The sequence below is a fragment of the Staurois parvus genome, unplaced genomic scaffold (assembly GCF_062004578.1).
Source record: "Staurois parvus isolate SC_StPar_1 unplaced genomic scaffold, SC_StPar_1.0 ptg000282l, whole genome shotgun sequence".
Lineage (NCBI taxonomy): Eukaryota > Metazoa > Chordata > Amphibia > Anura > Ranidae > Staurois > Staurois parvus.
This window is the reverse complement of record NW_028318078.1, coordinates 6,524,181-6,550,265: the sequence shown is the minus strand read 5'-3', so window position 1 is coordinate 6,550,265 and position 26,085 is coordinate 6,524,181. Positions and strand designations below refer to the sequence as shown.

General features: G+C 40.9%; 1 protein-coding gene across 11 annotated transcripts in view; it reads left to right on the top strand.

The window, feature by feature from the left end:
* ERC2 (ELKS/RAB6-interacting/CAST family member 2) overlaps positions 1-26,085 on the top strand; it is a 1,463,345-nt gene that overhangs the window by 74,516 nt on the left and 1,362,744 nt on the right. For 10 of the 11 annotated variants that reach the window (XM_089681886.1, XM_089681885.1, XM_089681881.1 and 7 more), the window contains exon 2: positions 18,774-19,572. In XM_089681886.1, coding sequence (XP_089538012.1) covers positions 18,919-19,572 — 654 coding nt within the window. In that variant the 5' untranslated portion in view covers positions 18,774-18,918. The remainder of the gene's footprint in view (positions 1-18,773; positions 19,573-26,085) is intronic. The other variant, XM_089681887.1, reaches the window with a different exon arrangement.

Genomic DNA, 26,085 nt, shown 5'->3' with positions numbered 1-26,085 from the left:
GTGCAACCTCTGTAGGGTCCAGGTATCGCCTCATGCTACCAGTAGTGAGACTGACCCTAGCCAAATGCAAAACTACTGAAAAACAGTCAGAAAAGATGAATAGGGAAAAAAATGTCAGTGGCCTCCACCTGTAAAACCATTCCTGTTTTTGGGGTCATCTCATTGTTGCCCATCTAGTGCACCTGTTAATTTTGTTAATTTCATTAACACCAAAGCAGCTGAAACTGATTAATAACCCCCTCTGCTACTTAACTGACCAGATCAATATCCCAGAAGTTTAATTGACTTGATGCTATACTCTGATTAAAAAGTGTTTCTTTATTTTTTTTGAGCAGTGTATGAATGGGGTGGCAGTGCCTCATGCTGTGCTGTTAGCTCCCCTGTGGGAATGCCCATAAATTGGGCTTCAGCCTGAGGTGTCACAGAAACAAAATGAAATAGTGCTTTTATTTCGTAATTATAGCATGGTACTAAACAAGACAAAGTGCTATATGTGAGTTTTCCCCTAGGGGAAACAAGGAACTAATGATCTTGCTGGTGAGACGACTTTTACTACACATTATCCTGTAGAAACTTGCAGATGTCCAGGAGTGGCCTTTGCTGTCTGAATAAAAACAAAAATGACATAACCAGTCCTTTAGCAATTCACATATATGTCTTTTTACTTTACATTCAGCTGCCTGCTGGAAGAATAGCTTTAGATATTTTTGGTGACCTGGTTCATATTGTGCATCAGGGCTCCTAATAATTTAGCCATGCCCTTGAACTACAGAATTTCCCCGCAGCATTTTTGTCTTTCCATTCTGTAATTAATGTATGGTTTAGCCACAGACTGTGCCTCTCAATGAATAATGAACATGAAATGATATATATGCCTGTGTTATACTATGCAAAGAACATTGCAGTGAATCTTCACCGAACACAACAGCACTTATGAGCTATAAATAAACTAACAAAAGACAGGACCAGCCCTGTAGATGTTTTTTTCCTAATACCCCGAGCATAGGGAAGAGAATAGAAAAGGTAGTTCAGCTAGAAGCTGCATCTGGCAACACATCTGACGTTCTGCGCAGAAAGAGACAGTATTCGTTGTGTGACTGCTGTACCTGCTCTGTGACGGGTCTGTTTCTCTGACCGACCGCTGATTAGGATCATTGCACAGTCGCATTGAGAGGGATTTTTACTTTGTTCATGATCCAGACCTAAATGAGAAAATTTGCATCTGCTTGGCAGACACGTGCTGCTTGGATCCTTTGCCGCCCTTCTTATCAGAAATGAGCAGGTTGGTTTCATTTGTGAGTTGAAACACCAGTTGTCGAAAAGGTTTTAAAGTGCTGCGCCTACTCACATTACCTTTGAATTGGTAATCCTGGGGCTGAATGTATGGAAGGTCTGTTGCCACCGACAGAAAGTTTAATTTTCTTTGTTGGATACCTGTGGTTTAATGGAAAGTGGCAATTTGCTTTAGAAAGAATAGTTGTTACAAATCATGTAATATAGTTTGTTAAAAGGAATCCTGGAAGAGAATATGTAGACTATGGCTGACCTTCCTCTAAAAATGCTTAAAGTTTGGCTGTCTGACTGTTTTCTGATCCCCATTTTGAAATGCTAGATGCTTGGCTGTCTTTTATTGTTGCTGATCTTCTTCTGAAAATGCTGGATGTTTACCTATCTCTAAGAATTGCCTGGCTTCAGAAAATTATAACTTTTTGGTTGTCTTTGACCATCACGACATCCATTTTCAAATGCTATCTCTGACTGTTCCTGATATTCATTTGAAGACTTTCAAGCCCTACTGTGCGTAAAATATAAACCCCTCCCACTCCCTATGAACCATCCTGCAAGGTTTTTGTTTTTTTTACCTGGTGAAGCAGGTATATTCACCAATGTCCACTCTCCACGTCCATTGCTGACTGCTAACCCAGCACTGTGGTGAGATATTTTGGACTGCGAGAGTACCCTGCCGTTGAATAGCCAGTTGGCATTATGCAGACAGTAAGATAGACACCCATTGGATATAAATACAAGAGGAGAGAAGACTCACTACTGGAGTGTCATGTGATCCCCACTTTAGGTAAGTAAAAATAACCTTTCATTTTTCTATTTGCCAGTGACAGTTAGATGGGAGGGGGAGTTAATATTACCCAGGTTGGGCTGGATAAATTTTAAATGCTTGGCGGTCTTTGATCATATCTAGCCTTCTTCTGAAAAATTTGATGCTGGACTTTCTCTGAGTCTGACCATTGCTCAACTGAATCTGAAAATGCTAGATACTTCGCTGTCTCTGACCATTGCTGACTTCAATTTGAAAATGCTGTATGATTGGTTGTCTCTGGTTTCAATATGTTGAAGCCATTGCATCAGCATGACAGAAAGCTAGAATTTCCGGGAGAGGTCAGTGACTTCACCTTTCATATTCTTTTCAATAAAGGTTTCCATAAACAATTTGCCTTTTTTCTGTGGAAGACAATAATACTGCCAATCCCTCCACTGGCTTCCGATTGCGCAACGGATCAAATTCAAAATCCTAACACTGACGTACAAAGCCGTCCACCATACTGCCCCAAACTACATCACTGACCTAATATCCAAGTTCCACCCAGCACGCACACTCCGCTCCTCACAAGACCTCCTTCTCTCTAGTTCCCTGGTCTCCTCCTCCCATGCCCGCCTCCAGGACTTCTCCAGGGTGTCACCCATCCTTTGGAACTCCCTGCCCCGACCCATCAGATTATCACCTACTCTCCTTTAGGCGCACCCTGAAAACCCACCTCTTCAGGGAAGCCTACCCCACCCCCTGCTAACTTGCCAATCTCCTCCACTCTTCCTACCACCCCATCCCCCACAGCTATCTCCTCCTGTGCCACCATCCCCTCCCCCTTAGATTGTAAGCTCGAAAGAGCAGGGCCCTCGATCCCCTCATGTTTTGCGTTGTATTGTTGTTCTGTCACATGTTCTGAGCGAACTATTGGCGCTTTATAAATACTGTATAATAATAATAATAATACTGTGTAACCACTTGCGCTCCGGAAGGTTTTACCCCCTTCATGACGATTTTTTGCTATTCAGCACTGATCTACTTTAGCTGGCAATTGCGCTGTCATGCAATACTGTACCCAAATGACATTTTTATCAGTTTTTCACAAAAATAGAGCTTTATTTTGGTGGTGTGCTACTCTGGAGGAAGGTGATCAGGGATTTTTTTATTTACACTTTGCTATTAGAATGAAGATCACACAGCGTGCTCCTGAACTAGAGACAGGCAAAATGATATACATGTACACGATTTTGCCTGTACGTGCTGCCCAGCCACAGTATATGTATTGCGGCTAGTTGGCAAGTAGGTAATTATAATAAAGCAAGTGTGTTAATGCACACCAGTGATCTGAATGGACCCTAACAGAATGAAGGATGCGAAAAATGTTGCATCATAGTGTGTGTTGATTTAAAGTAGCTCGTTCATTTGAAAGAGCTGCCAGCTCACCAAAGCAGGCCAAAAAATTGGACACACACTATTTTTTCTGATGCAGTACACCACACACATGGTAGTGCTTGCACTTGGGCCTTGGTGCACTGCCATATATGTGTCTTGGAGGTGGATTGCCTCAGTGTATTAGTCCTTTATCACTGCGCACTACAAAGAGTAGCTCTGAATCAAGCAGGAAAATGTTGTTGCTATTGCTGCCCTCCTATAACTGCTAGTTTCCTGGTTGTTATATTAAACAAATGGCCTCAGTACTGACCCAGAATATGGTTGCAATAGCATTCAAAGGTCTTTATGTGCCTATTTTTTTCCTGGGCTGACTCACAGTATTGGCACAAGATGGTCAACATGACAACCATGCAACTAGCATTACCAGAAGGAGAGCTCTTCAGTGGCAGTCTCCATGTTGTGTGCCCATGTGTCCCCGTAAATGGATGGAATGTTGCGACAAAAGATCAATTAAAAGTTTATATCTCCTTTATTCTTGAGAGCAAAATCACAAGTAGAAAAGTGAGTGGTTATGAGTTTGCTATCAAGAATAAAGAATATATTTGGTGCTTGATTCCTTCTGTTCACCTAATCTCCACAACAAGCGTGTAGGCCCCAGTTTGCTGAGTCTTCCAAGATATCTATTCTACAAGAACTACTATAATGTTAGGTTTGAAGAAGAACTAAGCTCCAAGTCCAGCGCCACTATTTCTCTTCTTGCATCGTCCTGACAAATTTGGTAATATTTGGCAGAGCATCGCACCAACAATCAGTGGATCACGAGTGCAGTATCAGGCTCCTGCAGACATGTCCTACAGCTATATACCCAGACTTCTGTATGGGCTTTCTGTTTGAAAGCTGTAAGAAGTGTCAATGAACTACGAGAGTGCACATCAGCTTCTTTCAATTCATTGAGAACTGCAAGACTTCTGCCGTGGTGGCATATGGGACTTGTAGTTCATTAATTCATGGATTCCTGTGAAGGAATGATGTGACTGTGTGAATGGAGCCCCATATAGCCATGCTGTTTTCAAATTGTGACTAAAACTGGAGAGTACAAAATATGGTGCAGCTGTGCATGATAGCCAATCAGCTTCTAACTTCAGCTTATTCAGTTAAGCTTTGACAAAATACTCCAGTTTTAGTAAATCAACCCCACTACATAATTGGGTGTGTAAACAGAGGTGGGGGTTATTGTGACTGTTAGTTTGCTTAAAAAGAGATTAAAACGCAATTGGAATTATATTATAATTAGATATAATGAAAAAGAGATGTCATATTTTGTATTTTAATGAAGTTATTCAGAGATGCCAAGTTCTTGATAATAATTGTGTTACTCTCTGCTTTTAAAATTACAAACTCATCCTGTTATTGCAGCTTCATTTTGTAAAAAAAAAATCAGATTATTAAAATAGCATCTTGCAGGGTAGAAACTAAAATGTTATCTCAGGAAACATTTCTTACTTTTCTGCTCTCCAAACATTTTGGAAGGGAAATCAATAGAAATGGAAGCTTTTCTACCAATTCATCTGCCTTAGGCAGGCCATAGATTATGTGATTTTCTTTTCTGCAACCACAGGTTGCAGGAAAGAAAGTCGATCGATTCCCCCATCAACATCAGTTTTCTATTACAATGGTTTTTATTAAATTTTTTAAACAGTATAAACAGAGGCAATAAAACACGCCCACGCAGGGGCTATCCATCAACATCAGTTTTGATGAGGGAATCCCTCCCACAGAGCTATTCTGTTCTCCTGGTGGGGGATGCAGGGAGCCATCCTTGTTGGGAGAACACTGGCAGCAATTGCATGCTAAAAATACAACATGTTGGTTGTACCCAAGACGATCGATGGATAAACTTGAGTACCACCATCCTGCCCATAGATAGATTGAATCCTGCCTGGTCCTTGCTGAACCGACTGATTCAATCCATCTTTGGTCCGCTTAAAGGTGGACCATGCACTCCATGCAAGGTACACTTAATTAAGGACCCTCTTACCCATTTTAAACTGCTGCAAAAAAGATAAAAACAAATAAAAATTCTAGGGGAAAAAAAAGTTAAAATACCTTTCCACCAGCTTCCATGCTCCTTTGGGCAATGACACAGGGAATGCCAACTACCACAAATATCATGAGATGATGCTATAGCACAGCGCGGTATTGTCCTGTTGCAAGATTCTAGCTACTCCACATTCCTGTGCGAAGGATGCTGATGATGCCCTTACCTAGGTGACAAGGGTGAAACAGGGAATAAGGTAAGTATATTAACTAACTTTCCCCACCACCCCTACAGATTGTTTGTGGTGTTTTGTGATGGGTTCCTAACTGGCCTTACAATTTCAGTGTCCGATTTAAAATAGAACCCAGTACCAAATACAATTGCATAGTGAGTAGTATTTACCTGTGCCTGGTTTTTTTTTGTTAGAAAAAAATGTTCATGCACTAAAATTAAAGCCCAAATCTTGCTCAAACTTTCAATAGAGTGGTTAGAATTATAACTTTTTTAAAAGTTATTATTGCTGTCTGTGTCCTCATTGTGGAAACTTCCCCTTCTCACCCATGTGAGGCCAATACAAAAAATGACAACTATGGCAGTCATGGGAACAGGAAGGCATGGACAGCAATAAAAAAATTTTTTGCAGACGTTCTCACCATTCTGCACTCTTCTAAAAATGCGTTATTGTTTTTGTCTGTAAGCTTTTGGATATATTGTCCTTACAGGAAGCTAGGGTAAATCTCCATAACAGGGGCACAGACAGCAATGAAAACCTAAATTGCAAGAAATAGCCAACACACTGCCCTCCTATCTCAAAAATATATTGGTATCAAAAGGTGTCATAAGTGGCCTTGAAGTGTCAATGGATACTATGTGCCTTATTATAATTTTTTAATGTGACCACTTTTGTACTGTGTCCTCAATCATTTTTTTATGGGCATGCGCAGTGTGCTGGCTTCTTGTTATAATTGAGCTATTACGTAGTATTACTGAAAGCCAAGCACTTGAGCTGAGGGGTATGGTGCAGGATGGAATAGACTATTTTGGCAATGAAAACCTGACAGAGACTTTACCCATTTTTCGTTATATGCAAAACAAAAAAGAAAACAATTGTGGCTGGCGTTAGGCTTTAACAGATAAATAATTCCATGTATGCACTTTGCTTCTGGGCCCCTGCTAGTTTAATAAATCAAATCATCCGCTGCAGTAGAAGTCTATGGGGCTGCTATTGCAGCAATTGATTCAATTCATACTGGACGTAGAAGAAGCACACATACAATTGAGCCAATGGTACTGATGAGCTTTACTGCTAATTTTAGGAGATCTGAAGAAGGGAAGGGGAAGGGAAGGGAAATTAGAACTTCACACTTACCGTCTGCTGTCTTTTAAGATACAATTCCTAGAGCTCTCCTTTGTGGTATTGGCTGATAGTAACAGATCAATCATTTGTGCAACTGAGAATCTCTTGGATGAAATGGAACATTGTGACCGATCACATCTCCTTTAAGTCATGCTGTTATTAGATTAAAATGAACTCATAAGACATGTCCATCCAATACTGCTATATGAGTTTTATGCGGAACTGGAATATCTTATGGCCAAAAGGTTTTCATACCTCTATGAGCTTGTTGGACATTACTTTTCAAACCCTTTGGTGTTAATATGGAGTTGGCCTCATGTATGTAGACCATAACCGCCTCCCTTTGTCTGGAATGGTGTTCCACAAGAGTGTGTCTGTGGGAATTTATGCCCAAGCCAAAAGAGCAATTGTGAGGTCAGGCACTGATGCTATATGAGAATACCTGGCTAGCAAATAACATTCAGATTCTTCCCAAAGGTGTTCAGTATTGTTGGGGATGGGGCTCTGTGTAAGGTCGGGTACACACGGCCCAAATATCAGCCAAAATCAGTGAGTACAGTAGAAACCAGCCGACTGCCAATCTCACGACTGGCTTCTCTTGAATGGACATACTTGAAAACTAACAGCTGACTGCCACCCGATCAGCTTTCACAGCCAATGACTGTGAACGCTGACCAGTGTAATCTGCCGGGGGGGTCTCCCTGTCAGAACACAATGACATATAGCAGGGGAGATCACTGCAGTAACTTTGTTGTGCTAGTAAGAAATTATACTGTTTAACATGCTTTAGACAATTGGGTTCCTATACGCCATACTCATCTAACTGTCTTCAAAGAGCTGACTTTATGCACAGAGGCACAGTTATACTGGAAAAGAAATGGACCTTTTGCAAACTGGCACAGGACTGAAATCATACAATCATATAAAATGTGTCTGTATGTTGTAGCATTAACAATACCCTTCACATATACACTATATTGCCAAAAGTATTGGGACATACCTCCAAATTATTGGATTCTGGTGTTCCAATCACCTCCATGGCCACATGTGTATAAAATCAAGCGCTTAGGCATGCAGACTGCTTCTAAAATTTGAGAAAGAATGGTTCGCTCTCAGGTGCTCAGTGAATTCAAGCGTGGTACCATGATAGGTTGCCACCTGTGCAATAAGTCCATCCGAGAAATTTCCTTGCTACTAAATATTCCATGGTCAATTGTTAGTGGTATTATAACAAAGTGGAAGCAACTGGGAGCAACAGCAACTCAGCCACGAAGTGGTAGACCACGTAAAATGACAGAGTGGAGTCAACGCATGCTGAAGCGCACAGTGCGCAGAAGTCACCAGCTGCCTGCAGAGTTAATAGCTAAAGATCTCCAAACTTGGTGTGGCCTTCAGATTAGCAGAACAACAGTGCGCAGAGAGCTTCATGCAATGGGTTTCTATGGTCAAGCAGCTTACATCACTAAGTTCAATGTGAAGTGTCAAATGCAGTGGTGTAAAGCACGCCGCCACTGGACTCTAGAGCAGTGGAGACGTGTTCTCTGGAGTGCTGAATCATACTTCTCTGTCTGGCAATCCGATGGACATGTCTGGGTTTGGCGGTTGCCAGGAGAACAGTACTTGCCTGACTGCATTGTGCCAAGTGTAAAGTTTGGTGGAGGGGGGATTATGGTGTGGGGTTGTTTTTCAGGGGTTGGGCTTGGCCCCTTAGTTGCAGTAAAGGGAACTCTTAAGGCATCAGCATACAAAGACATTTTGGACAATTTCATGCTCCCAACTTTGTGGGAACAGTTTGGGGATGAGCCCTTCCTGTTCCAGCTTGACTTTGCACCACTGCACAAAGCAAGGTCATTAAGAACATGGTCCTTACCTCAACCCAATAGAACACCTTTGGGATGAATTATAGTGGAGACTGCGAGTCAAGCCTTCTCATCTGACACCAGTGCCTGACCTTACAAATGCTCCTCTGGAAGAATGGTCAAACATTCCCATAGACACTCCTAAACCTTGTGGACAACCTTCCCAGAAGAGTTGAAGCTGTTATAGCAAAGGGTGGGCCAACTCAATATTGAACCCTACGGACTAAGACTGGGTTGCCATTAAAGGTCATGTGTGTGTAAAGGCAGGCTGACCAATACTTCTGGCAATATAATGTAGTTTGAATTCATTCTGGGCAGCTTTCTATTTTAAAGGATAAATGCACTTTTAGTCTTACATTCTGAATTGCCATACATGGTTAATCAGTATCATTTTGTTTAATGCTGCAAAAATTTCAGGCTGGCTCTGTGTGATTTTCATATTTCAGCTCTCTCACAATGCGTGAAGAGTTGAATTGTCAAGTGGGGGATGGTTAATAGACATATTTATACTCTTTGACCAGAAAATGCTTTCAGTAAAGATCTGCATTTAAAGTAGCACTTTCAGAAGCACTTAAAGCAGTGTTATTTTTAAGAAAAAATAATTATGTCAGAGATTCACAATAATTGCCGTGACTACAAGTTTTCTTTGCAGCTCAACCTTCGAAATCCATTTGAGTTTTGAAACAGATTTTCCAATGTCACCGGCCACTTTATCAGGTACACCTTGCTAGTTTCAAGAAAATATCCCCCACACCATTACACCACCAGCCTGAACCATTGATACAACACAGGATGGATCCATGCTTTTATGTTGTTTACTTCAGATTCTGACCCTACCATCTGAATGTCGCTGCAGCCAGTCTTCCCATTCTCCTCTTACCTCTGACATCAACAAGGCATTTTCATCCACACGACTGCCGCTCACTGGATATTTTCTCTTTTTCGGACTATTCCCTGTAAACTCTAGAGATGGTTGTGTGTGAAAATCCCAGTAGATCGGAGGTTTTTTAAATACTCCGACCAGCCCATGTGGTCAATCATCATTGATACAAATTTTTTCCCTCACTTATCAACATATTGTTGTTCGTTTACCACATAAAAAGTAAATTTTTTATTGATCAATTTCAAAATGCAGAATGCGCTCGTGTGCAGTACTTTTTTTCATGTTATTCCCGATCGATTCCACCACTCATGATTCGAAAATCGTTCGTTTGTACAAAAAAAAATCCAGCATGTCTGTTTTTTTTTTTGCCATAAATCATTGCATTTGGAGAATTGGTATGACCCCACTAACATTTAGAACGCTGAACGATCAAGTGTTTCAGACAGATTTTCGAGTGATTTTGTACCCATCTATGGCCAGCTTTAGTTTTTTTTAACAGTATTTAATTTACATATTTTTGTATTTGTGATTGCTTCCCTCTTATGGTCATCTGTATATGAGGGGATATGATAAGCATCCCTGATGAGATAAACTCAGTAGAATCCCAGTTTTGTTTCACTTTAAACAGTTTGTTTGGGCCAAGCTGGTCCAAACGAACAATTTCTATTTCAGAATGATACGGCTACAAACAACACTGTGATCCAACAGTAGTACGGACGACTTCCTATGCGCTGCCTCCTGGCCCTTTAAGGGTTCCGGAAGCTGGGAGGCGGGGTGGGGTTTTAGGGTCATGTGACTGCCGTGATTCGCCGTCACAGCGGTCACATGATCGGGAAAGGTCTCAATCAAAATAGGAGATTGGGACCTTTCCGTGAGTACCGGACATATGTGCTGGGATTGCAGGGCTCGTGCTCTCAGCACATATGTTTTTCTTAATTGCATGCAAATGTGCGGCCGCTCGGCGTCAAGGCCAAGAGTTTAAAGTGGTTGTGAACCCTTACATATACCAGGTGAAGTTACAGGCCTCAAGTGATACACAGAGATAAAACAAATCATCCTTCATAGACTGTACCTGTTTATCTATAGCTGTCTGTCCCCTACATCCATTTAAAGTGCATAATTTACACAGGAATCTCTCAGCTCTGGAAAGGAGGTGTTGTAGAGCTGAATGTACATCAGTGAGGAGAGCTCTAAAAAGCTGATTGGAGGGAATGGACACCCTCCCCCCTTCACACATCACACAGGAACAGAGCTGAGGCTGTCAATAACAGACTGTGCCCTCCCCTGTCACCTTTTTTCACTTGGTGTCTGGAAAACTTGTTAGAAGTGACTCATGTTGATAGCAGAGGAGCTAGGCAGCAGATAGACATAACACTTAGTGATCTGGATAGAGACAAGTACGCACTATAGAGGGGTATGCTTTGCTCATATTTTCTTGTCTGAGGTTTACAACCACTTTAACCAGTTCCTGACCACGCTAAAGCCAAAAGACAGCTACAGCACAGTTGGCTAGTTCTGGGAGGGCATCCTTTTTGCAGGTAGGGACACTACAGAGGGGGAAATCTCCTTTCTTGAGTTGCAGAGCAATAAGAAGCCATTGACCAGCTTTCGAGGGTTAAGAGTTGTTTTTTGTCTGAAATCGAATTGTCGTTTTATGGCCATATTGGCTGAACTTTTTGAAGCTTCTACAATAAAACACAGATTTGAGACTATAAGACCTGTAGCTAAACGGCAAAGGAACAAAAATCATACGTCCCTTGTTGTGTAATGGTGTCACACTGCTTTCAGTGCCGTCAAACTATCCATTTGACTTCACTCGTGTGGGAAATTCCCATTTGCCATTGATGTGCTCCTACTGATACATTCTCTTTATTTCTCACTTTTACCTAAGAAGAACTTTTCAGATCTTTTGTCCTATTGCTGCCGTTTGATTTTTTTGTATTTTATTGATGATATAGTCTTCAAAATTATAAATGAAAAATTGTGGTGTCCTGATGTTACATTGCATGTATTGTGCAGCACAGGCCCCTAACAATAGTGTGTTTTGCGGAGCTCTTGCTTAATTAACTGTGAGCTCTTTCAACCAAAGAGCACTCTACATAAAGCAAAGATGATTTCAGGATCAGAGATCAGAGATACCTGGTGTATGGCTGGAAGTTTCAGGATATTACAGATGGTTTATCTGTTTAATAAATCATTTTATTTTTCTGGCCATGGTTAAGGCAGATTCTGCAGGAACAGCAAATCTAGACTACATCCAGCTGTGATTTTGTGCAAATAGGGGGTATACACCATTAAAGCGACCCTAGGATTTGCCTATTGGAAGCAAAGCATTACATTTGCATTATTCCCCTCCCTAGCTTATACTTACTTCCTTTGCTTCCCTACTGCTCCATCGATCGCTGGGAGCTGAAGAAAATACCTAGTTTGGAGGATTTATAATTTATTCCTTGTAACAGCACTGGGCAAATCAACAGCTCATAGTTTATACAATTCTTTTATACAAGCTGAAAGGAGTGGCGGGGAACCAAAGAAAGGTAAGTGCATTCTGCTGGGAGTGGCTGAATTAGAGTGAACCTGCTATATTGTCCTCTGTGGGTTAAACACAGACTTCCTTTCAAAGAAATTATAAGGTGAGTGGCATTGTTAAACCATAATGCCCTAGAGCAGTGGTCTCCAAACTGCGGCCTTTGCTTGCCTTTATCTGGCACTTGGGGCTATTTTTCTCCCTCTGACACCAACAATGGGGCACTATTCTTGCTACTGACACCAACAATGGGGCACTATTCTGGCTACTGACACCAACAATGGGGCACTATTCCTTCCACTGATACTAGCTATGCGGCACTGTTCCTTCCCTGACACGAACAATGGGGCACATTTTTTTCACGCTGACACCAACCTGAGGGCACTATTCCTTCCACTGACACCAGCGATGAACATTATTCTTCTCACTGACACCAATGATGGGGCACTTTTCCTTCTACTAACACCAACAAAGGAGCACTATTCCTTACACTGACAACAACAACGGGGCACTATTTCTCCTACTGACACTAACTATGGGGCACTCTTCCTTATACTGACATCAACAATGGGACACTATTTTTTCTACTGACACCAACGATGGGGCACTATTCCTTCCACTGACACCAACAAAGGGGCACTATTCCTCCAACTGACACCAACAATGGGGTATTCTTTCTCCAGCAAACACAAATGCTCCTGCGCTTGGGGATGGACTCGATGCAGGCTACTACCACATTAAGAATGTCCTGGAACATGCACACCTTGCTGCCCTCAAATAGACCGGGGGAATCCAAATGTACTGAATGAGGAAAGAACAAACAGAGGGCGCACAGGCTTAGTGCATTGCCATAAAAAATGTTTAATAAGAAATAAAGTAGGTGTTGTACTCACAAACGACAATAAAGTCAAGGCACAGGCTCTGAGGAAGAGGCAAGTCCTCGAAACGCGTCAGCCTATTGGATGTCTACACTTACTATTGCGGACTGTCACTCAGCGCGGTGTTGACCCAGCTGTTCTTTTATGATGTGCCTTGACTATATTGTCGTTTGTGAGTACAACATCTACTTCATTTCTTATTAAACATTTTTTATGGTAATGCACTAGGCCTGTGCGCCCTCTGTTTGTTCTTTCCTCATTTGGTACTATTTCTCCCACTGCCACCAACGATGGAGTGCTATTTCTCCCACTGACACCAACGATGGAGTACAATTTCTCCCACTTCAATGATGGGGCACTATTTCACCCACTGACACCAATATTGTGGAACTATTCTTCTCCCTAATACCAAATATAGGGCATTGTTTACTCCCACTGACACCAGGACATTTTCTAGTCCCACTAGCCACAGTCTGGTCCCCCTAAAGTCTGAAGGCCAGTATGAAAGTTTGGAGGCCTCTGCCCCAAAGCTCTGATGTGCAACCTTTTTCCCTTTGGTGCTTATTGTGCTCCCTTCAGTTCGCATGCAGACAGAAGTTTGTTTTCTTTATCAGGGTGTTTACTCCAGTAGGCCAGTGTGTTGGAGATGTCTTTAACAGGACTTTTGAGGCTGATTGTCTTTCTTCATTCAAGGCGCCCCATTCTGCACAATCTCAAAGCATTCTAAAATAAAAAAAAAAATTAAAGAAATTGTTTTTTAATCTTTCAAAGCAAATGCAGCTCGGCACACTGGTTTGTACTAATGTTTCTCTTCTTCCTTAGTGTATATCCCCCACAAAGCTAATGTGACCCCAGTGCTGATGGAGAGAGGCAGGGGAGGGGAAAACAAGGATGCTGTGCAGGTGCACGATGTCCTCCTTATCAGCCGATTATGTCATTGGTTGTTAAAATGCTGGCGGCTAGAAGGTTGTAATGGTGCACAATGAAAACTTCTGGCTTTGTGTAACTAAAAGGCAGGCTTGATCCACCCTTTGACTTGTATACAGCTTTTGGGGAATTTTAGGCATTTTGCTAAGGCACCCCTGAAGAAACCCAAAGACACCCCAGGGTGCCTGGGCACCCTGGTTGAGAAAGGCTACTCTGTATTTTCTTTGTTGCCATTGCCTGTTTCTCAAAAGCGATGCTAGTTTGGTGACGCAAGTTCAAGAAAAACTATAAAGGTTTTGGGTAAATTATAGTACTTTTTTTTGTTTTATATCTTTTTTTACTATTTGTTTTTTTTTCAAGTAAACATTTTATACTGGGAGCATTCATGCCACAGGAATCATATTGAGTGTAACAGGTTTTATTTTAAAGAGAGGGTACAGCAGAAGCTGTCTGTCTATAGACTCCCTCTTTCTAATTGAATCTTTGGATAGAGTTGACTTTACACAGAAGAAGGAAAGGTCTGACTAATTTATTCTGTGTAAATTTCAGCTTGAGCTATTGAGATATGTACATGTTCTGTTGACCATTTTCACTCAGAATGTAAGTGAGGGAAAAACTAAAATTTTGTGTAGTCACTACAAGGATAAGGAGAAAATCATACCTTGGGGAGGATTGTAGTGGTGACACCTATGAGGACATTGATTTCCTCTTACTTCCTGTTGTGTCTATATGACAGGAAAATAAGGAAAGTCTCTCGAATAGGATACAGATGGGTAAAACACACAAAAATAAAAAAGTACTACTTTTTCTACATAAAGCTGTTTAACGCAGAACTAAACTCCCTCAGTCAACTGTTTAATCATTATGCTGTTAGCCTTAGTAAATAGACAGGAAGGTATATTATATTTATTTGTTTGCTTGAGGTGATTGTAGCCGTATTAGTGCACTTGCGACAGAAACAATTGAGTACTGATGTGATACTTTTTTTATTTGCACTAACATAGAATTTTGAGGACTAGCTTTCGGGGTATGTCCCCTTCTTCAAGGTCCAGGCAGTACTCAATTTGTTTAAAAATTTTTTATAGTATTTCTTCACTTGCTACCTGGTTTCTGGCTTAGGTAAAAATGATGTCACACATCCCATGGGTCTTCATTGACTTTTTATTTTCTTTCATCTGGAGGAACGGAGATGGGTCTTTCTCAGCTAGGCAGAACTCCCTGCCTGCATGCTTGAGCTAAGGGCAGATGGATTTCAGGAATTAAATGCTACATGAATCATCTTCCCGTACTCAAGATAGCCACTGCTAGAAATGCAGGGGGGAGTGTTTTTCAAAGTGATTTCCTAATAAAATAAAGCGTGGAGACATAGGTGGATGAGCGAGTTTGCTTTGAATGTTAAAATTGAACTAAATAGTGTTTTCAGTTTGTGGTGCTCACATACAGTTTAGTTCTGATTTAAGTGTTATTATTATTATTATTATTATACAGGATTTATATAGCACCAACAGTTTGCTCAGCACTTTACAATATAAGTGTTATGTTTTTGAAGATCTGAACTAAGCATCTAAAGTACCTGCATGGCCTACCCTTAATACAATCTTAGAAGATACCTCCCTGTAGGGCAGGGATATCAAACTGGCGGCCCTCCAGCTTTTGCAAAACTACAAGTCCCATCATGCCTCTGCCTTTGGAAGTCATACTTCTAACTGTCAGTCGTGCAATGCCTCATGGGACTTGTAGTTTGGCAACAGCTGGAGGGCTGCCAGTTTGACACCAGTGCTTTAGGGGGTTGCGTAGTCCTATAAGAAGCTCAGTATCTGAGTAGGATGTAATAACAAAATGAAACCCCTGTGTAGCTGCTCCTTAAATTTATGTCAAAGCTCTTTCTTGCGGAATATTAGCAGCTTCTGCACTAAGGGGTTGATTTACTATAGGAGTAGCGCATATCCATTTAGCAGAGTGGATTTTCACTTAGCTTAGTGAATGAAGTGAAGCTGAATGAAATTTCACTTTGCAAAGAATACCCCATCATATGCAAGGAAAATTTGGAAAAGAGGATTTTGCTCACACATGATTAGCTGCAGCTGCTTATGTTAAAACAATATCTTTCATCTGTTAGAATTCTCTATCAGTTTGGAAGGTCCTGTTTCATGTGCTGTATTTGAAGTCAATGAGAGTCAAAACTGGACAATTTGATATTTCTGAATTGCAGCAATGTACTTTCTGTCTATATGTCCTGTAAATAATCTTTCCTGGCTTATTGCTGTATCAGAGGACCAGTTAATGCATTTCAGAAATGATATAAATCTAGTCTGTTGCTTTTTTAGATAGAGTTATGTTTCTTAATTCAATAACCTGCTCATTCAGATTTTATTTGATTTTTGGTGAAATGGTCCATTGCTTCTTCCTGTGTTCAGATATTTAACTTGGTTATGACAATGTGTGTTACATGTTTTTGTATCTATTCTTTTAAGTCCTCATGCACACTGGACAGTTTTACAGCGGCTGTTTTTGGGTTTCGATGTTTTTTTTCTACAGCCAGTAAACTCCCCAGCATGTTATCCTATGTGTCCATGCACACATAGACTGTAATCAGCGTATTTTGGAAGGGGCGTTTTGTGGCTGGAAAAAAACCCCAGGACTAGCTGGTTTCTAGATTTGTTTTTTAGCTGTAAAAATGCTCTAATGTTAAAAAACATGGTAAAACGTGGCAAACGTTGGTAAAAAAAACCCTCTAAAAACGCGAATGCGAAAAAAACGCAGCAAAACGCTAATGCAAACATGCTGAAAAACTCTAATTTTTAATGTGGCTTTACACAGCTTACGTTACCAACGTTATTAAAACTCCCAGTGTGCATGGAGCCTTATTCTCAGTGTAAAGGAGTAGTTACCAAAAACTGAGATTTCAGTGTTTAAGAATGTAAACCAAAACCTCCTGCGAGTTTTTAATGCCTCTATTGGTCACCATACACGCAGCGTATTGAGGATCAGTTCACTGTCTGGGAGAAAAATATGATCAGAACATCAATTCAGCACCTAAGCACTAATTACATTTGTTTGATATGATAGGACCATATAGTAGAAAAGGATTGAAAACAGTTTGAAACATCATAAATAATGAGTGTTGTGCTAATATATCTGTGTTCAAAACATCTGATGTCAACTAGACTATGCTATATTGCAAATAAATACAAATAATCAAGATTAAATTATCCAGAAGATAAAATGAATGTCATTAAAGTGGAAAAATGATAAAACCTAAAGAAAACATCAAAGTGAAATATGTCCAAGGGTGAGAACTATGTAGCAGCCCCTTGGAAAGTGAACAATCCAAAAGTGTTATCTTCTTATTATCACCAGTGACATCCAACACCACCGTGGAAGCAAGCTATGGGCTTACAAGATACACTGACCCTCTTATTCAGAGTGGTCAGTAAGCACTTTGGTAAATATGCCAAAAGGGGAATCGTCCACATCAATCCAGACACTAATATCTCAGACCGCTCCTCAGATGGATGGTGAATATAGGTTGTACATATAAGGATACATGGAAACAAAAAATACACTTCTCATAGTGCAGATAGTATACAACACCATTTAATAGACAAGAGCCGCACTTACAAGCATAAATATCATAAAACCTTTATAGGTACGCAATGACGTCACAGGAAAGGCTCCACCCGACACATTTCGTCATACATGACATCTTCCAGGGCTAGGAGAACATCATAGTAAGAGCCGATCAGTGTATGCCGGTCCTATGAGACATACTGTAGTCTACAAAAACAAAGATATATATTAATTAAATTATCTATATATTGATATACAGGTACTTTTTTATACAAATTAAGCAGTGCACATATTCAACTGTTATTCTTAAATTTGTGCAAACACACATTTGTCTTTATTAAAAAAATCATATATCACACCCCCAAATTAATAAAATGAACAAATGTTAAAATCACAAGGAATGAAAAGATTGTTGGATGTGCCATACACTTAACAGTTGTATTGATCTATCTGGTTTCCTATGATCTGAATTCCCATCCAGATTGATCATGTATCACACCTTACCCTCAAATAATTACATGAACAATTGTTAAAAACACAAGGAATGAAAAGACCGTTGGATGCGCCATACACTTAACGGTTATATTGATCTATTTAGTTTCCTAAGATCGGATTGTCCATGCAGACTGATCATATATCACACCTTCCCCCAAGTAATTAAATAAACAATTGTTAAAATAACAAGGAATTAGAAGATCATTGGATGCTCCATACTCTTTACATTCACATCAATCTATCTAGTTTCCTATGATTGGATTTTCTCTGCAGACTAATCAGAAAAATGTCAGTTTATGTCTTTCCAATTATTCATAGATTTAATACTTTTGTCCTATTCTGTGAAGATTCATTTGATCTGAGCGTTATATGCATGGCCATTGTAAGGCTAGTGATGCATGGGCCTTTTTTATTGGCTTAGACATATTGTTGTAAATGTCAGAGGTTAATTATTAAACATAGGCAGAAACTTTCACTTTTGCATAAAGTACAAGTATCATGTACTAGCCCAAAAAAGACAAGTAGAAGGTAAAGCACTAAGCAGCAGTACTGGCCCTGTCCCTGCAGCTGAACTTTTCCTCATTACTGTATTATGATGTCTTGTTCTTGAAGCTCTACCGTCATGATCTTTCTAACCAATGGGGTGTTATCAGACCTTTAGAACCAGCTCAGGGTGGAATTAATGTGTGTTTCTAGATGATAGGCCCCCAATAACAAATTCTGTATTTATTTTGAAGTTTGCAAGAGTTTTTTGAGCTTTATGATATACATATATTTATGGTTTTACTGTTTGTATTTTGTTTTAGGTTTGTTTTGCTTGGAGGGTCTTCATGATGGACGGACAACAGTGAAATTCCAAACAACTCTCTAGGTGCTGGGGAGTAGATAGCGATTGTATTAGTGTGGTTGTTATTCCAGTTATACTATCTAGTACCAAATTACAGCACAGCTATGTATGGAAGTGCTCGTACAATCACTAATCTGGAAGGCAGTCCTTCCAGATCGCCTCGTTTGCCAAGATCACCTCGTTTGGGCCATAGACGAACAAGCAGTGGAGGAGGAGCAGGTAAAACACTGTCGATGGAGAATATACAATCCCTTAATGCAGCCTATGCAACGTCTGGACCCATGTACTTGAGTGACCACGAGGGTGTAGCATCTACTACATTTCCAAAAGGAACTATGACACTTGGAAGGGCTACGAATCGAGCAGTCTATGGAGGAAGGGTCACAGCCATGGGTAGCAGTCCAAACATTGCTTCAGCTGGCCTTTCCCACACTGATGTCCTGTCCTACACTGACCACATAGGCTTGACCAGCTCCTCTCACCATCATCACCACCATCACCAGGTTCCTTCCATGTTGAGACAGGTAAGAGACAGCACAATGCTCGATCTTCAGGTTCAGCTGAAGGATCTACAGAGGGAAAATGAGCTTCTACGGAAGGAGCTGGACATTAAAGACAGCAAGCTGGGATCTTCCATGAACAGTATTAAAACATTCTGGAGCCCAGAACTAAAAAAAGAAAGAGTCCTTCGTAAGGAGGAGGCAGCTAGGATGTCTGTTCTGAGGGAGCAGATGAGAGTTTCGCATGAAGAAAATCAGGTAAAAATGTTTTTACCTGGGGTAAAAATGTTTCTTCACACCTCAATTAGACATTTTTCAGGAGTTATTTCAAACCAAACGTATCATCCATACCTTTTTCATTCATGTAGTACTCCTATTGTAGTTAAAATGTATGTCCAATCCAATTTTTTTTCTTCATTTTGGATAGAGTACTGAAGTGTTTGAACCTTGTCAGGTTTTATTGGTATTTGGTGCTTCATTAGAGATTTATCCTCAGAAGCTGGTAGGAGTTAAAACCTTTCTTTACTCCATCCAAGACTAGAAAAGAGTTTTTGGGTTTACATACAATTTAACAGCAGGACCATGATCATCCTTTAGATTACAGTAGCTTGGTAGACATGAAAGAATAGTATTGTTTATTTTCAGTGGCACGTATTTTAAGTGATTACTACAATATTTAGGTTGAAATAATTTTGATGGATGTGACTTAAATTTTTAGACTGTTGCTTTTACATATTTATGTTACTTTGTAAATTCCAGGGATCTATAGCTTAGCCACTGGAGGGAGGGTAGAGTGTGCACTTCTATCATGCTACCACTCATAGTATACTCACCTGCTCTGTGCACTGGTGTTGCACAGAGTGGCCCTGATCCTCCTCTTCTCAGCTCTCACACTGGTGACCCTGGCTCTTGCTCTTCTTTGTGTGTCCCCATAGCAAGCTGTTTGCTATGGGGAAAAATGCTGCATGCTCGCTCCCAACCTGTATGTCTATGGAGACATGCTCCATAGACACACACAGCGGGACTTAACCTCACCCCCCCACCCCCTCCTCACCACACTTGATTGACAGCAGCAAGAGCCAATGGCTTCTGCAGCTGTTCGAGTCCCTGTGTGAAGAGGAAGCGAGGGGAGAAGGGATGCAGTCATGTACAGCAATGATCTCTTCTCTCATCACACAGGGAAGGGGTAGCACAAGGAACTCAAAAGTGATTTTTACCTTAATGCAAGCAATGCATTAAGTTAAAAAACATTTTTAGGTTTAGTATCACTTTAAGGTGGAACTAAAGACACAACACTTACTGTAGTTCCTTGCTGCTCCGTTGCTAGTGCAGGCATCTTTTCCCCAACTTGTTCCAGGTGCCGGTCTTCAATCGATCATCCAGTATGGAACGACTTCTCTTCTGCGTATGTGCAAGAGTGCGGTCATCCTGTCACACTGGCAATGCGCTGGAATGTAAACTAAGCTGCATATATGTAGTTCTGTGTACATTCTGCAAAGGATTTCAAATAGGCAGGTAAGTGTACTGTATTGCAGAAGTGGCATTGCATGCCTCTTCTGCAATAAAAAAACCTGTCTGTTCGCAGTTTTTGCTTTTTTTTTAGATGTACTCATCTTCTGCATGTATATCCCAAAAAGTATTTGAAAAGACTATATATTCTCTTTGAAGTGTTACTTCACATTTAGAGAAAAATTGTAAAAGTGAACTAACACCATAGCGCAGAGAGTCTGAGCCAGCCTTTCCCACCCCCTTAACAGCCTGGAGCTCCAGTGAGAGCTGGAGGGGCAGAGCAGAGTGCCGAGAACTGACAGTCATTGATCTCCGCTCACTGAAGACTGAGAACTGAACGAGCAGTTGTCACATGATCGATCAGTTTTTGGTCTGAGAGTCGGCAGGGGACAGCTGTAGCATCAGATTGATGCTTAAAGAAGAACTATAGGCATATTTTTTTTTTTCATTTTGGATACAGCAAGGGAGGGTTATAACCCCTGTCAGGTTTTTTTCTCCATTTGGGTCCCATTGCTGAGATATAACTTCACTTCCTGTTCAATAGTCAAGTGAGAAGAAATTCCTGCAAATTAAGGGAATTTCTTGGAGACCCCCAAGCTATCAGAAATATAATGTCCATTAAAATATTTCCCATCTATTACTTTTCTGGGGACAACCCAAAATTTGGGATTTTCTTTTACTTTCATTTTCAGTGATAATGGTAAACAGGACTAATAGAGAGGCAAATCTCCTTAATGGGGACATAGCAATAAAAACTGACAGGTGTTATAATCCCTCTCCATGCTATCCAAAACTAAAAGAAAAGTTTTGCCTTTAGCTATACTTTAAGCCACATGGGTATGATTGTTTTTTTTAAATCCCGCACTTCTCTTTTAAAGTGATACTAAAGTCTTTGTTTTTCTTTTCTTAAAAATAGCACACGTTATGCTTACCTGCTCTGTGCAGTGGTTTTGCACAAAGCAGCCCTGATCCTCCTCTTCTCGGGACCCCCGATGGCGCTCCTGGCCCCTGCCCCCTGTTGGGTGCCCCTATAGCAAACAACTTGCTATGGGGGCACCTGAGCAGGCATGCTCCCGAGCCACTGCTCTGCATATCCATTCACACACAGAGCTCTGACCCCTCCCTCTTCTGATTGACTCACACTGGCTGTGATAGACAGCAGCAACATTGCTGCCTCAGCCAATTAGGAGTGAGAGTTCCTGGAGAACTGAGGCTCTCGTGGACAACACTGGATCAAGAGGGGGCTCAGGTAAGTGTTAGGGAAGGCTTGGGGGGAATAGAATGCATGAAGGTAAAAACCTTGAGACTTTAGAACCACTTTAAGCAGATTATTATTAAAAGGAATAGTTAGGCAACAATAACAGGTTTTACTTACTCTACTCTGTAGGCGACATCAGAAAAGTACCACAGCTAGCGACCCAAGAGAAAAAGAAGGTGTAGGAGATTTTATTCCTGTAACTACGCAGAGTGTTTGGAACAACAGTGAACATTCAGATATCCTAAAATTTCTCTTTGTTATCTTTGGCTAGTTAAAGTAGTGACCACTTTGTTGCAAGTTGTGATACCTGTTAAGTAGGCCAATAGTGTCAACTCAGGTGACCGCAGTATACTAGCGGATTTGAGGTTCTATTTTAGGATTTTTTTGGTTCAAATTAATAGAAATATTCATTGCAGACTGTACTTTGCATGGACTTGGCTCACCATTCTGAAGTCAGCAGTCATGCCAATCCATAGACATTTGTGCTATGTTTGGCTTACCAAGCTTTGGTCACATACACATATGTGGGTTGCTGAGTGTGATTTTAAACACCAGGTCTGACACTGTCTACTAATATGGTTTTAAATTAATGTACTGTTATGCAGAGTTTGTTTTTTATATAGGCAATATACATTATTGTGAAGTGTATTGATAACAGGTGTTTTGTTAATAAAAAAAACAAAAAAACATATTTTTGTCAAAGAGCTGGCAAAGGATAAAAGATGAGTGAACTATTAACAGAAACAGCATTCGAAGTACACAAAGCTCGCATATGCCAGATGTCAAGTCATTGTAGAGTGTATATATTTGTAAAGCAGCAATATGCTGCTCATTCCAGATCTGGTTTTTTGAATTTGGAAGCTATAGTGAAATATGTAAAGAAAAAGAAAGCATAAGCTAGAAGGCCAAACACATGAAAGCACAAGTAGTGCCAAGAGCGGATAAACCAAGAGAGTTGGAGAGGAGCTGCAGAGTCAAGGCCTGTACTATACAGAAGAACTGCCAATAAGCTTCCTTGTGTGCCTCTCTGATTTAGTTTCATGTGGTTACAGGGGTCTGATGTTTCCTGAATTCATCGCTACATAAACGGCCTTCCCTTGTTTGTTGAGAGTTCCTTTTCTGGCATAAAAAATCAATATAGAAAGCACTCCAAGTTGACAAACCTCAGGGACGAAAGGCAAGCGTGTATTTGTTAATTGCTTTTAGAGGTGAAAAGGCAACAGGTTTGGTGGTCGTTGGACTATCCCCATCATCAGGGCTGTTTGTCTCCAAGCTTTCTAAACAAAGGACCAGTTTACTGGCCGTAAGAATTTAGGGTGTCTGGGCTGTCGCCAGTGGGAGGAGAAAATGCTCCAGCGTCAGTGGTAGTAGACATTGTCTCCCAACAAAAAATGGAAGTGAAAAAAAAAATTACATAGTGCCTGAGGTCAATAGGGGGATGAATAGTTCCCCCATCATTGATATTATTGGGAGGAATCATGCCCCATCAGTTGTGTCAGTGAAAGGAATAGTGCCCCATCATTTACGTCAGTCGGAGGAATTATACCCCATTGTTGGTGACAGTGGGAGAATAGTGCCCCAGTGTTGGTTTCAGTAGAAGGAATAATGCTTCATTGTTGGTGTCATGGAAGGAATGATGCTTCAATGTTGGTGTCATTGGAAGGAATAGTGCCCCATCATTTACCTTAGTGGGAGGAATTATACCCCATTGTTGGTGATAGTGGAAGAAATAGTACCCCAGTGTTGGTGTCAGTAGAAGGAATAATGCTTCTTTTTTGGTGTCAGTGGAAGGAATATCACCTCATCATTGGTGTCAGTGGGAAGAATTATGCCCCACCATTGGTGACAGTGGAAGGAATAGTGCCCCATCGTTGATGTCAGCGGATTGAATAACACTCTGTCACTGGTGACAGCGGAAGGAATAATGCTCCATCATTGGTGTCAGTAGAAGCAATGGTGCCTCATTATTGGTGTCAGTGGGAGGAATAGTGCCTCATATCAGCGGGAGGAACAGTGTCCCAAGGGCCAGATAAAGTTTGGAAACCATTGGTCTAGAGGTGAGAGATGTAGTAACTCAGAACTCGTCTTATATAAAGAGAAGTCTATTTATCTAGGTAATAAATTTACATAAAACAGTAAAGTGTAAAGTGGGCTACCTGGTCTCTGCCTGATAGACCTTTATTGTGCTTAATTATATAATTACCTCTCGTTTTTCCTGGGCACTGAGGCACCTGGCACTGGGCAGGGTGCCGCCTTAGTCTTAGTAAAGGTAATGCCACAGTAAGTGCAACTAAATTAGAAGATTCTTTGGCTAATACGTAGGGCTTTAAACTGTCTAAAATGGTGTACAGGTAAAATTTGTTGAATTTTTAATGACTACTATGGAAGCCAAGCCTAGTTTGGCTTTACCAGCACCATTTTAGGGCAGTAGAATGAGGAAATTATTCCAACGGAGTATATACCATAGTAAATAAGGAGCCAACACATTTCAAGGAAACATGTCATGAAACTTAATGGTAAGTGGTACTTAAAGTGGAACTTAAGTCAGAATATTAAAGTATAACTACAAGCATTTTTTTTTTTTGGTTTGAACATTGTGGAGATGGATTAGAACACCTGTCATTTTTTTAACTATGTCTTTGCCCCCATTCACCTTCTCTAGTTGTCCTGTTTACTATTATCATCAAAGTGAAAGTAAAAGAAACCCCACATTGTGGGTTGTCCCCAGAAAAGAAATAAAAGAGACACTTTCCAATGGGGACACAAGTTCTGGTTACCTGGAGGTTCCCAAGGAATTCCTTTAATTTTTCAGGGGTTTTCCCACACTTCCTGTTTTGGCTATGGGACAGGAAGTGAAGGTAAATCTCCCCAATGACACACAGATGCAAATAAATAAACTGACATGGGTTATAACCCTCCCTTACTCTATCCAAAATGAAAAAAAAAGTTTTGCCTATAGTTCTACTTTAAGTTTTGCTAGATCACTTCATGCTGGCCCCTTTTGCAGGTATAGCTATGTAAAAATAGTGCCTATAATGTTTAAAATCCATTAATATACTGTCTCACCCCGCTCTGCGCATGTTCAGTTGCTCTGTATTATTCAGCATAGTGCTGAAAATGTAGAGGCCGATCTGCTGAAAGATGTAGAGCGCATTCGCACTTGTGAAACTTGCCATGCAACTTTGGGGTCCAAAGTCACATGACAAATAGCACCCCATGTTTCACAATGATTACCATTCATATATGTGCAACTTCAAATTGCAGCAACTTGAAAGTATTTCCTGCACTACTTTGGTCTGACTTTTATGCGACTTGAGGGCCACAGAGTTCAATCTAAACCCTCCAAGGTTGCATGAAAGTCACACCTGAATGATATACATGCAACTTGTGTGCGCTTTTGTACAGCACAGACAATCAACCTTGGTCAAAGTCATGTCACACCAAAGTCGCACTCATCCAAAGTTGCCTCACAATTTGCTATGGGGAAAAAGGCTGCATGTTCGCTCCCGACCTGTGTGTCTACGGAGCCGCATAGACACACACAGCGGGAACACTTGATTGAAAACAGCAAGAGCCAATGGATCCTGCTGCTGTTCGAGTCCCTGTGTGAAGAGGAAGCGAGGGGAGAAGGGATGCAGCCGTGCACAGTGCTGATCTCTTCTATCCCTCTCTTCCCCTTCACACAGGGAAGGGGTAGCACAAGGAACTCAAAAAGTTTTTTACCTTAATGCAAGCAATGCATTAAGTTAAAAAACATTTTTAGGTTTGGTATCACTTTAAGGTGGAACTAAAGACACTACTTGGGTCCGACTTTCATGCGACTTGAGGGCCATAAAGTTCAATCTAAACCAGGGGTAGGCAACCTGTGGCTCTCCAGCTGTTGCAGGACTACAAGTTCCATCATGCCTCTGCAAGTCATAGCTGTAACTGTCAGTTTTGTAATGTTGCAATGTCTCATGGGAAATGTAGTTCCACAACAGCTAGAGAGCCACCCCTGATCTAAA